Source organism: Megalops cyprinoides, chromosome 20, assembly GCF_013368585.1.
Source record: "Megalops cyprinoides isolate fMegCyp1 chromosome 20, fMegCyp1.pri, whole genome shotgun sequence".
NCBI classification, from domain to species: domain Eukaryota; kingdom Metazoa; phylum Chordata; class Actinopteri; order Elopiformes; family Megalopidae; genus Megalops; species Megalops cyprinoides.
Window position 1 is genome coordinate 5437501 of NC_050602.1, and position 13337 is coordinate 5450837.

The 13337-nt window shown below is 49.2% G+C and overlaps 2 protein-coding genes across 6 annotated transcripts in view; both read right to left on the reverse strand.

Moving 5' to 3' along the window:
• The window catches only part of LOC118796002 (rho guanine nucleotide exchange factor 4-like), a 12607-nt gene extending 10355 nt beyond the window's left edge, over positions 1-2252 (reverse strand). Inside the window, exon 1 of one of the 2 annotated variants that reach the window (XM_036554836.1) lies at positions 2103-2248. The gene's annotated coding sequence lies outside the window, so the exon portion shown is untranslated. Of the gene's footprint in view, positions 1-2102 lie in introns of both variants that reach the window. The other variant, XM_036554835.1, reaches the window with a different exon arrangement.
• Positions 2253-4179: 1927 nt separating this feature from the next.
• The window catches only part of LOC118796001, a 76073-nt gene continuing 66915 nt past the window's right edge, over positions 4180-13337 (reverse strand). For all 4 annotated transcript variants that reach the window (XM_036554833.1, XM_036554830.1, XM_036554832.1 and 1 more), the window contains one exon: positions 4180-4361. In XM_036554833.1, the coding sequence (XP_036410726.1) occupies positions 4267-4361 (95 nt within the window). In that variant the 3' untranslated portion in view covers positions 4180-4266. The remainder of the gene's footprint in view (positions 4362-13337) is intronic.

Genomic DNA, 13337 nt, shown 5'->3' on the forward strand with positions numbered 1-13337 from the left:
CTCCACACTAGATTAGGTCTCTCTCTTTCTCTCTCTCTTCTTCACTTCCTCTCCCCTCCCTCTCTCCCCTTCTCCTCTGCTCTAGCAGCAGTGCAGGCCGGTCTGTCTCCGCATCTCTCCTAATTCCAGCTCCGCTCGCTCATCACGTCTCTCATTCTGCCTACCCTCTTCTCCCTCGTCTGTGCGTCTCTCCCTCCCTCTCTCTCTCTCTCTCTCTCTGTCTCTCTATCTCTTTCTATCTCTCTCTCCCTCCGTCACTGCTGCTAATCTGCTTACACGCCGAGATTGTGCTAATTCCCCTGGATCTGATCACCTCATACACACGGCTCTCGTCCTCTCCTCAACGCTCCATTAATGAAAAACTACAGAAAAAAATGGAGGCTGGGTCTGCCTTCAGCTGCCCCGGCGCAACCACCCATCCATCTCCCGGAATCGCCTTCTGTTTTCCTTTTTTTTATCCTTTTTTTTTTCAGCTGCCGGTGACCAATAGGATGGCTGGGTTCTGCGGCGTATCCTAGATACGGGAGCAGCTGAGGCAGGAGGCAGACTGGAGTGATGCGGGGGGAGCAGAGTGTGTGTGCTCCTGTGTGTGTGTGTGCGCTCCTGTGTGTGTGTGTCTCTGTGTGTGAGGTGGGGGGTGGAGTGTAGAGGGAGGACACAGAATAACAGATCTGAAAAAGCTTTCTGTCTGCAAGAGCTCCGGGTGTTTCCGAGCGACATTTGCTGTGACCCCTCCCCCGCCCCCAGGAGAACGGTCCTGATTGGTGTTGATTTAAATGGGAGAAAACAGGGGCACACTCCCTAAAATTTCGTCTTAGAGGGGCGCTCTTAATTCCATTGTCAACCCTCCCTTCTCAGTCCCCTCCCCCCACACCCCCTCTGTAGTGCATGGTCAGGGGGTACAACACACACATACACCACACAGCCACACACACCTCATCCAGACAGGACATGATCACTTTGGCTCTTCTCACATATATCATATATCAAGCAGACAACACATTTTTCCCATTTTAGGACAGAGGGACTATTTTCTGATTTTTGCCTTTAACTTCAACTTTATGTCCCACAAAGAGTCTATAACTGGCAGGAATTCCAGTAGGGGTCCCTGCCCACAAACCAACATACCACACTGCTTCTAATCATTTTAAACTTCAGTTTGCTTTACAAGCATATATTTGCCACATCAAAGACCATCAAGCAGCAATTATAACACCAAGAATACAAAAAGCTACCTAAAGGTTTACTTGCTGCCCTCTCTTTTTTGACAGACTATCTTTGAGACATTTCAGGTCATATCCATCTTTCTATCCTTTCCGTGCCGCACGCTGTGTGAGGCTCCAGTGTGATTATGACTTTGTTAAAGGCGCTGTGTTAAATCAAGACTGATTTAATGAATGTGATTGAATCACTGCCCGGGAAAGGAGAGCAGGAAGGGTGCTCCGAGCAGCCAAGTGTGGCCCGGTTCATAGCACACTGCTCCCCGGGGCCATGGTATTTAATCAAATCTTTAATTACCTCCCCCAAAAAAAACACTCGTTTTAATATTCTGGTTTTACTGGCTGTGTTCTCACGCTAACAAATCGGACTCTTTCGTCCTTGAGGAAGTGCAAGCTTCTCCTGCCTCCGATCTGTTTTCAGAGATTTCTTAATTGCCTTCCCTGCCAGGTGGACTCCATAATCTGTCATGTTAATGCCAATTGGCATCTGGGAAGCAGGGTGGCGCAGCTCACAGCCAATCAGAAGGGCTCCCTCACGACCACTGGTGGCACCTTGAGAGAAATTTCTTTCAATTCGCTCCGAGACACAGCAGGAGAATGTACACGGTTTTAATCATTTCTAACAGTCTGTCCCAGAACTTCTCACACCTGTCTGTACATGTATACACACATATCCAATGCACAGAAATATACACACAATCAAATTTCACAAATATACACATATGTATTGATTTCAGCACACACTGAAATGCTGAAACACATACATATACATACACACACACACACACACACACACACACACACACCAGAGCACCAGAACACCAGAGGTGAGAGGCACAGCTGGCGTTGTGGGACAGGCAGCAGACACCGCCTCTGGCGCACCTCGTTAATGGCCAGCTGCTCCCCTCCTCCGCCCGAGTGGCCGAAGCGATGGCCAGAGCCACGGAACTCCTCGTATAGGTCCTCCTCGCTGCCCAAATCGTCGCCCAGGCCTGCCTTGTCCAGCACCCCGTCAGGAATGACCACAGCTGGGAGAGAAAGGGACAGGGGAGAACATCAGGCCCATGAGCTGTGACCTCATCTTATTATGACATCATCATTGCTTACAGGTGTGAGAGCAATATTCAAAATGTCAACAGCAGAAAGCCAATCATGCTTGACTTAAATGGAAGTGAGCCAATCAGGCTTGATATAAACAGTATCAGTCCAAACAGGCACAGCACAAGTGTTAACCTAGACTCACGGTAGATGGTACAGAACCAACCAGGCTTAATGTAAACAGCAAAGAGCAAATAGGTTGGACATAAAAGTGCGATACTTATAAGCATGACATTACTGACTATATCAGAAAAATGTAAATTATTACAAAACAATTGAAATAAATTACTTCCTACTAAAGAGTTTAAATAAGAATCATAAAAGCATGTACAAACAAAGACACAGGATTTTTGAAATTGGCAATAATCAATATACTTTTCAGCACATGCCACATATTATAAATGTACCCCTTCCATCTTGGATTCCACATACACCATATGGACGAAAGTTTTTGGCCACGCCTGTTTTTTAGGGTTTGAGCTAGGCCCCTTATCTCCAGTGAAGGGCAATCTTAATGCTTCAGCATACCAAGACATTTTGGACAATGCTATGCTTCCAACTTTGTGGCAACAGTTTGGGGAAGGCCTTTTTCTATTCCAACATGACTGTGCCCCAGTGTACAAAGCAAGGACTATAAAGACATGGTTTGATGAGTTCGGTGTGGAAGAACTTGACTGACCCACATAGAGCCCTGACCTCAACCCCATCGAGTACCTTTGGGATGAACTGGAACGGAGATTGCGAGCCAGGCCTTCTCGTCCAACATCAGTGCCTGACCTCATAAATGCTCTACAGAATGAATGGGCACAAATTCCCACAGAAACACTCCAATCTTGTGGAAAGCCTTCCAAGAAGAGTGCAAGCTGTTATAGCTGTAAAAGGGGGACCAACTCCATATTAAAGTATATGTATTTGAATACAATGTCATTACAATGTAATGGTCAGGCGTCCGAATACTTTTGTCCATATAGTGTATGAGCGTATGCTGGCATATATTACTTTTCATGAAACCCTTGGCGTGGGCGTGGCACACCAATGAGAACAGGGAGATGTGTGAAACACCAGTGGCCTAAGAGTGGCTGCTGGGTACAGGGCCGGCGGGCAGGAGTCCCTGGGGACGGAGGTCACTGAGCTTCTGCTCAGTCTGTCCTTGTCTGCCCCCCACCCCCCCGCGAGAGGTGCAGCCATTAGAAGCTTTTTTGGTCCCGTTCCCGGGCCTCTCTATCTTTGGCAGACAGCTCTGAGCGATATTCCATCCCGTTCCAGTCGTGGCCCTTTCAGTCACATTATTTTTAATGAACGTCAGAAAACATCAACAACAGCAAGCCGAGGCGGCTGAAGACGCAGAGAGAGCTGAGCCCCCTATCTCTCTCTCCCCCCCTCTCTCTGTCTCGGAGCTGGGAGGCAAACACAGACAGGAGGAAACTTTGAGAGGAAATCTTCGCTCTCATTTCTCTTGCCAGGGGTCACATGACATGAGCGCTGCAGAACTCCTCTCAGCTCCATTAAAATGCATCACCACCTGGCGGGGAGCATTCCCAGAGAGAGGAGAGTGCTGCTGGCTCATCGCTGAGTCCACCTTTCAAACAGGGCACCTGGAGCTCCTCGCTGAAAAATGATCTGTGGTGTATTTTTCAGTGTCCGTTTAAGATGCAAGATGAATATTTCAATGAAACAATATTATTCTGGCAATTCAGAAGTCAGCAGATATTCAATGGTGAACTCCCAGGGTATGACTGGATGTAGCAAGTGGCATGTAAGAGCTTAATTTACAAACACTTCCTGCGTTCAACCAAACACTTTCTCTGAGTTTCATGGTGTTGTAGACACCTTTGTTAGTGTTGCGTGTGTACATGCTGGCGTTACCGGAGGAGACTGGGCATGACAGTGTAAAGTAGACCTGAACACTGAGGACATGGAGGACACAGACCAGCACTCTGATACAGCCTCAAGAGTCCCCGCCCCCTCTCTCACGGCTGATTGGTCCCTTGGCAGCAATGGAGTACCCTTGCAGGCTCATGCCCTCAGTCATGCGTGGCCTACCTGCAATGCTAGGAGGCACACGGGAGCAAAGTGCTTAATCACTGCTTTCCTGCGCTGAGCAAACAGCTGGCGCCACATATGGGTATCCATGGCGACATGATGCATTGGAAACAGAGCTTGGGATGTGCAGAGAGAGAGAGAGAGCACAGCACCGACTGTGGCGGGGGAGGGAAACAGGTTCAGTAAAGCTATATGACTTTTTAGAGAACATGTAGAGACTCCAGGGGTGCATTTATTAAAAGTTAACAGTTTCATTGCTCATCACTTCAGAGGGGTTTGGGAAAAAAAAAACGGGCCCACTACTGTCTCTTCCCATATGCCCATATATTAACCCACAGGTAGTCATATGACTACCCTATTTCCTTTTTTGGCATGTACCTTTCCCAGCTCAATGGCCATATGCAGTTCTGTAACCTATGTAAACAGCTGGATAGTCCCTGGGGGCATTGAACTGAAACAGTCTGCGCAACAGTGCAGCACCCCGCACGGGACACAGCCCTGCGACCCTTACATCTAAAATGCAGCGCTCTGCTACTATACAAAACATGAAAGCGGTGGCATTGCGGCAGAAGTTCTACTCGAGCCTGGGAATGATGTTGTTTGGGAAGGCCAGCGCATTGTGACTCAAGGCCAGCTACAGTGACCAGCATTTGATTTGGTGAGACCAGCGGGGGGGTGGCTGAATTGCTGGCGCCTCTCCAGGTATTGACGGGCCTATATTTATTTGTGCGCAATAAATGGACCGGGCTGGATCTGGCCTGCATCCACAGACAGGGCTCTGCCGGCCTCATGTAAAATGGATGGCAGAGATGGACTCTTATTAATGCCCCCAGAGCAGCTGTCAACCTCTGGGTGTGGGAGCCGCTACAAAGAGAAAGATGCTGATGATGCCACACACACACAAACGCTGTTGATGTTTAACTCAGTAGCTCCATTCATTTTAACGGAGTTCTTGTGAAACCCCCGTCACGCACGTGTTGTACAATATGCCTTACATTTAGATGAGCTGTGAAAACTTCCACAAAGTTAATGGCACACCTCTCAGAATGGGACTAACTGACACGGTTCCTAATAAATATAGTTTTTTTGATGTCTATGATGAGTGTTTAGACTAATATATTTACTGTTCATCTTTTTTGTGCACTGAAATTCAGCACTTTCCTGAGGAGCCCTGGATTCAGTGCAGAGTCGGCGCCAGAACAAATCTAATAGGGGGGGCATTATCTTGACGTAATGACAACAAATCAACAAATCAAACCAGTAGCGCTAGACCAACGGGCATACTACTTCCCCAAATGTGACCTTATGCAAATATGACCAACAGGGTGTGTTTTTTTTTCTTTTTGTTTTTATTTAATTTCATTTAGCGAAAAGGTTTTCACTTATAATATGATAAATATAAATTAATAAAACGCAGTTTGGCACCAAAGGCCTGGCCTGCAAGAGGGGGCACAATAACTCATTTGGGGGAATGCCCCCAATGACGCCGACTCTGATTCAGTGTGAAGGAATGGGAAACCATAGAAACGGTACAGAGTGGGTGCACTTTGAGCAGTCACACAGGGTTGAACTGCAGGCCCTAGAGTGTTTGAGCAGGTTCTACAGTCCCTCTGCTCTTCACTGCCACACCTCAAATGCCACTCTCCCCACCCCCACAAAGTCTGCCGTGGCACTCTGACCCACTGCTTCATTCAGCAGAGAACACTTCACCTGTCTGACACGAGAACAAACTCTTCAGAGAATAGAGAGGGATATTAAACCCAAATTCGACCTTCATTTCTCAGGGGTCAGAGCAGGGCAGATGGTTTGTCTCCAGTTGCACACACCTCTTCCTCTTCTCCCACATTTCTTACTGAAATTCCCTGTGCCGAGCATCCCGTAAAACAGTGGTGGAGGTGGTGTTTGGGTGGGTAGGGGTGTGGGCCAGTCGGGTGGAGTGTGTGTGTGTGTGTGTGTGTGTGTGTGGATGTGTGTGTGTGGGGGGTAATCCTTTCCAGCTCCTCTATGTAGGTTAGTTGTTGTTAGAGGCTTAGAGATTGATTGTTGACAGAGAGAGAGAGAGAGAGAGAAAGAGCACTCAATATTCGCCTGGTCCACTGGAAACTCAAGCGTGCTGATTACAGTTTCATTATCCAACTGCAGCTGAGAGTGGGTATGGCACGTGTCGGCCAGGGTGTGCACACAGGGACGCCTGCTCCCTTCCAAAAACTCCCCCCCTACCCCCCCTAGGGTCCCCGCCTAGGCAGTGGAGCGTACCGGGCCTAGGGGACACTCGGGGGTTATGTCAGGCATTTGGGACATGCTGGGCCCTCTGCTAGGCCCCTCCCTCCTTCTCCCCCTCCCCCTCGCCCTCACACTGTTACAGCTCCGGCTGCCGGACTCTCACAGGGGTTACAGAGAGACGGAAAAGAGCAGCGCATTCATCGAGAGGGGATAATCCCGCGTAATTATTCCGCAAAGCTGCAGCGAGGCTGGCGGCCATTTTTTTGTTTGTTTGCTGAAGCCTTGTAGAGAATGGGTTTGGTGTGTGTTTGTGTGTACGCTGACATCGATCAGCCAAAAATGATGCACTCAATCAAACGGCTTAGATTTCAATACACCAACATCCCCGCTAATCTTTCCTATCAAGAGAATATCGGTTACACAAAACAACCAGATTACGACACATACGCACATTATGCTTTCAAGTTCATTGCTATAAACATCCATTTCATACAACCTATCGCCACACAGAATAGTGTCCACATGAAGGAGAGACTAGGGGTGTCAGTGTGGCACAGGACCATGGAAAAGGATTTGTAACTGCAAGGACTTGCAGGTTTGATTCCTAGATGGGGCACTGGCTTTCGTAACATCCCCTTCAGTGAGGTGCTTAACCTGAATCGCCTCAGTAAATTTCCAGCTGTGTAAATGGATTATATGTTGAAAAAAATAAATAAATAATTGCATGCTATGCTAGTCGGCCTGGATAACAGGCACTGCCAGGCTAAATGATTATTTTAATCCCAACCAAGGTGTGTCAGACAGAGCGTGACACCTGGACGGCCGGTCACTGGGGCGACGTCTCCGTGGTGATGCTGATATGGAGTGACAGGCTGGGGCTCAGCTCTGCATCCCCAACCCCCCCCCCCCCCCCCACCCTACAGCCAGACCTACGCCGACTCCTCTTCTTCCACTTCTTCCTCTAGTTCTTCCTCTCTGCCTCTCAGAGAAGGACACTACTGCTGGGACTGACAGAGTGGAAGAACTGGTGAACTGGCAGTCCTCTCTCTGCCCCTCTCTCTAGCCATTTCCTTTACCTTCTTTCTCCTTCTCTCTCTCTTTACTTTTCACTGTCACAGCTCTTGTCTTAGTTCCCCACTCACCCCATAAAGAGCGCACAAAGGACCTGAGAGCTCTGCAAACTATCCTATCCTCTGCTTGAAGATTACTGTTTGTTCAAGCATAATTACACTGTGAATTTCTAAACAGACAACAGCAGGATCTTATAGGTGTAAAACAGACGAAGCCCTTCAGCACACTGTAGACGGAGATACACTGTGCCTTTCTGCTTTTAAACTTTCTGCTTTAAAAGATCCCGGAGAGGCTTTTCTCCCATCATGCACTGCTTTCCCTTTTTTCAACACAAAGTTGACTAAGAGACGCACAGCAGGCAGGAGAGCTTGTCGAGCCAGGCGTGTCGTAGAACTGAGACCCCGCTTCGGTCAGCATTTTTCCTCGTGAGCAGAGAAGGGGGAGGGGGGCGAGGTGTTTTTGGAGGCCTGTACGCGCAAGGTGTTTCTCGAGGCTCCACCTCCGTCTCGGAGCGAGGCATCGCCCCGGCTGACCCTCATCGGATGTGACGGAATGGAGCCAGGGCGGCGTGCCGGCCAGGGTGCGTGGGTCGGAGGGGACATCAGGGGAGAGATGACAGCGCGAGTCACTGTGCAGGGCCTCACCTGTCAGCTCCGACCCTGCGAAGCAGGGTGACCGCCAGTCCTTGTCACGTCTCAACGACTCCGAAAAACTACCCGTGTATGCTGACCTGAGCAAAGGGTCAAAAGGTCATTAAGCTGAGGTGGCCCAGGATGTCTGCTTTCACCTGCATTGGAAGCTGGGCAGCTGGAAAGAACTTCGGATGCGACCTGTCCTCTCTACCAGCCCACTTAAGAACAGCAGCCTTGCTTACCCTACAGGATACAGGGAGGGAAAAGAAAAGCTCTCTGTGGTCCCATTGTAAAGTCTGTCTGACTGGCTATAGCACAGGGCATCAGTGCTAAACCCAGCTTAAGCAGAGAACAGTATGGCAGAGACTAATCAGCAAGTCAAGGACTGCCAAGTAATATTCCAATGGCCATTGGACAACCCCGGCCACCCCCATCACCACCATCACCACCAAAGCCACCTGTTTCTCTGCGCACACTCTGTGGTGGGGAGATGCCTCTGCAGCTCTGTGAAGGTGCTGAGAGGGAGTTTGCACAGATTTGAGAATGCTGTGCAGACAGCTCTGTGTCATTGCTGGCACCCAGAAGGGCAGTCAGTTAGAGTGGGCAGCCATAGCAGTCAGAGGTTCGGTTCAAATGATACCCAGTGCTGTGCAAGAAGCTGCTGACTCACTACGTGCTCGGTACGTCTGCCAAAATGCTTTCCCCAGATACATTTCTGAATACTCATTGTAAGAGAGCTGCAAATTGTTTTCATGCTCCATTTGGATGCATGTGTGGAACGGTAACAGTTGCAGTTGGACACAGATCATTGAGGTTCGGTACAGATCATTTCTTCAGGGAACTGCCTGCATCGGCAAGGCTCACGGACAGGAATGACAGATGATTGGCTGAGAGACATCCATCACCTGAATCATCAGCTGCACCTGAATAACCTAAGGGGTGAGTGGCAACATTACCCAAACTCACATTCAGTTACATTTAAACTACCTCCATTTAGTTTGTTTTTTCTTTTCCTGTATTGCGATAGGGAGTTAATAGGTTTCCAGGTAGGTGAGGCTTTGTGTAATTTGTTCCAGGAGGTGAATCTTGGCCCGTATCTGTTATTTCAGCCTGCGCCCAGACTTCAAGGCACCTCTTGTCTCTGCCTTCATCCTGGTAGGATTAGATACCATTTCTATGCCACAGCAGCAAGAGAGTGCACCCCCCCCCACCCGTCCCATCCAAATTATCACTGTCACTTTCCAATGCAAATGCACGTAGATCGAGGGCTGCAAGGTTTGCAGACTGGTTTGCAAACGGTTTGCACGGTTTGCAAACTGCTCTACAAAGCAGGCTCTTTGAAGTGCTACTTGGGATGGACTGAAAGACGGCTGGGAAAAAAAAGGTGAATCATGCATTCTTTAAGTGCTCACTACCCACAGCATGGTTCAGATGCATGGCACTTCCTGTGAGGAGAGCCAGGCTCCACCCTCAGACGCGACTTCCTGGTCTGTGGGGACATTAAAGGAGCGAGCCGAGCGGGAGAAGAAGCTCTGACCTGCTTCGTGAAGTCCGCTGTCCTTAAATAAAGCCGGCGGGCGGCAAAAATCCCACAGAGCTGCCTAATCCCAGAGCCGCTCCTGGATTAAAGTGCAGGGAAGATAAACACCGGGCAGTGGAAATAACCTGGCTCTTTCTGCAGGGGGGTAACCGGGCGCCCGGCAGGCGTGTGCTTGCCTGACCCCAGCGGGAGCAGCTCTTCTGGTCCTGGGGCAGTCACAGAGGTCAGGCTCACCGTGACAGCTCTGTTAAAGTGGGGAGTGGATGCTGACAGTCTCCCGGGGAACAGAAGCGGCCAGTAATCACTCACGGTCCATAGGGTAGCCCCGGCGGTTTGTCTGGGGTGATTAACACCCCATAACCCCCTCATCCATTCTCCGTCCTCAGGAAACTGGGAAACCGGTTCCACGGGATTAATGTCCTGTCAGCCCCTCGCCCATTCTCGGAAATAGAAATGAATGTAATCGTTTCTCGGGTCCCAAAACAGGCTCAGACGCATCAATGGTGCTGCCTGTTGGTGCAAATAGTCATGAGTCGCAGCCACCAGGACATGTCTCTGTCCTTTGGCAGTGGCTTTATTTGGAGGTACAGGACAACGGGTTATGGGTTACGGAGTCAACTCCAGGGGCCCCGCTCAAACCACAGCAGAGCAGGAGGGGTTTTGGTCATGGGCCTCTTACGCGGGTGATGGAAGTGCTATTTCAATGGGATTTAAAGGGCTGTTTTGGAAGCGGGCCTACACCGCGACAGGGGATCAATACAGATCTATACGCTTGCCGGGGCGACCCGGACACATCGATCCCTCGTCCCGTGACTTTTACGGTCCCTCCATGCGCTCATTTCGGTGAGCCAAAATTAACCCCGCGGGTCCCTCTGAACACTTTATTGTCCATTACAACATTAAGCTGCGGAGCGAATTACAAATGGTGACTTCTACATCTTACATTTTTATGTTATTGTTTTTTGCGCCTGGATGGCCTTTTGGTCACAAGTGCCGTTCATTCTGCTGTCACCTCATTGCATTATTCTACATTTCGCAGAGCAATAAGCTTGAGAACAGTGCTTCATTGCATTTCTTATTTGAATAATGAAGACTAAGATGTCAGTTCTGAGATGTTTTCTGTGTTGAGCGAGCATCGCTCTGGGAACAACCTGAATATTCACGAAGGAGCTTCCACGGTTCAACCTCCTAAAACATACAGTGCATTTCAACAGCACAGCAAGGCGCGCCTCCCCGCCTCTCAGATTTTAATTCGGAGACCCCCTTCAGACAAACCAAGGTCCGAGAAATGCCTCGGAGGTGCTGTTGCTCAGCTGATGAGGACCCAGGGAGGTCTGCTGCATGATAGAGGACACGGAGCGACTAGATTTATGAGCTCCTAAAACCGCGCTTCCCCCAGCCTGAATAATCCATTAGGAAGTGGCAGGTAGTAGCCCTGATCTGGCCACCCTGTTCAGTGTGGGGTAATTCAGTCTTTACAGGTGGCAGGGGATTAGAATGAGAGCTTCACAGACACACATCTGCGCCTGCATTCATCACACCCTTATCGAGGAGAAGGAGCCCCTGGGGGAGGGGCAGGAGATGTGGGCGACGTTCTGACATTTCAGTTCCTCTGAGGAGGAAAAGAATAAATGAATAAATAAAGGAGGAGGGGAGAGTGAGTGGAGGAGGAGAAGCGAGAGGCTCGTTGTCCCTGTCAAACCCACGGCATCAGCGGAGCACTGGCGTGAGGTGAAGCACAACGAGTGGCGGGAACCAAGTGGCACAGCAGAGGGGGACAGGTAGAAAGACAGACACAGACAGAAAGACAGGCACAGAGACAGACTGACAGATGTGGAAGTTGTTTGTCTGTAAAGATCCATCTCTGAAAAGTAATGAAAAAAAATATCCATACATACATCAGCTATATCCTCAGTCTACTGTAATTGATCATATGAGGCGTGGAAGAAGAGGCCTAATTCTTTACACTCAGACAGCTTAAGGCAGGCTGCGATGTTAATCCGAACGCGATCTGCACACAGCCCTGTGCTGAGCCGAGCATCGGGCAGCCCTTCCATCCAGCGCTGGCCTTTCGGGGCATCGCGTCGTACGTGTAATTCGATTTGATGATGAGGGGAAAAGCGCCCGGGATCCGCCGAGCGGCTTCCCCGGATCTCTCTGAAGCGTGGCCGAGGGCTCGGGATGAGGTCACCAGTGACCCAATAACCCAGCCCCGTGGATCCAGAACTTGCACCTCGGCACGAGACTTTGAGGCGCCTGGTCGCCTGGCGGGGAACGCCGTGGCAACCCGTGCATGAGGAAACCCCCCGGGCGAGCTGAGCGTTCCGTTCATGCGAGGATAAGAGGGAGAGGGAGGAGAGGGCATAGGAAGGAGTCGAGGAGCAAGGAGGAAGAGAAGGGGAGAGAAATCTAGGGGCTCTCGCTTCGCAACCAAGACCACAAAAATACTGTTGACAGGATCTTCTAGACTGCGGTGATTTAATTATACCTGCACCACGGCCAGGCCTTATAACAGGAAGATGAACAGCCAGCCAATAAACTTCTCCCTTCTTCCGGCTTATTGATCCTGGCATGATTGATAGCTGGGTTATTTCGCTGGGAATTACACAGCCCATTAGATCGAGTCAGCTGCCTGCTGACCTCCCAGAGAGGAACGATCATTCCCAAAGAGAAACGGTCGCAAGAGAAATGATCAGGCTCAAAGGGAAGAGGTCACACTGAAAGAGCAGCAGTCAGAGTCAAAGAGAGGCAGTCACTCCCTAACAGAAACAATCAGACTGAAACAGAAAGAGTCACTCCCAGGATGAAATGACCACACCGAAAGAGAAACGGTTACACTCCAACATAGACGGTCACTCCCAAAGAGAAAGTCATACTCAAACAGAAACTGTCACTCCCACAGAAATGGTCACACCAGTCAAAGACAGTCACTGTGTTTCAAGAGAAATGATTACATCGCAAAGAGAAACAATCATGTAGCAGAGAGAAAAGATCACTTCCTACAGTGTGTATAAATCCCTATGTGTTAGAGTTTTCTGGTACTACAGACCTTAAAATGGAAGGCATGTGTGTGTGTTTGAGTGTGCTTGTCTGCATCTGAATGTGTGTGTGTATGCATAGGCATGTGCATTTCTGGAATAGACGAATCATCCATTAAAATCATTACATCATGTACATTTTTCTGCTGTTTTTTTGAGTGACTTGGACATAATTTCTCCCAAGATGCTTTGGGGGCTGTGTGTATTCACTGTAACAAAACACAGACATCTTCTATCCTGCCAAAATGAGTATATAATGCTCTGAGGGTCCCTCAACTAACATATGATAATATATACTCACTTTAAATGAAAACAAAAATGTCAGGATATTTCACATATAAACATGATTACAGTTTGAATGCTGTTACTTTGCAGTGGACTGCATGGTGAGACATATTTCACGCTTTGCCCATAAGAATGTGGTGGTGTCTAATGACAGGTTTCTGTGAAGGAGAGCCTTCAACAGTCAGCT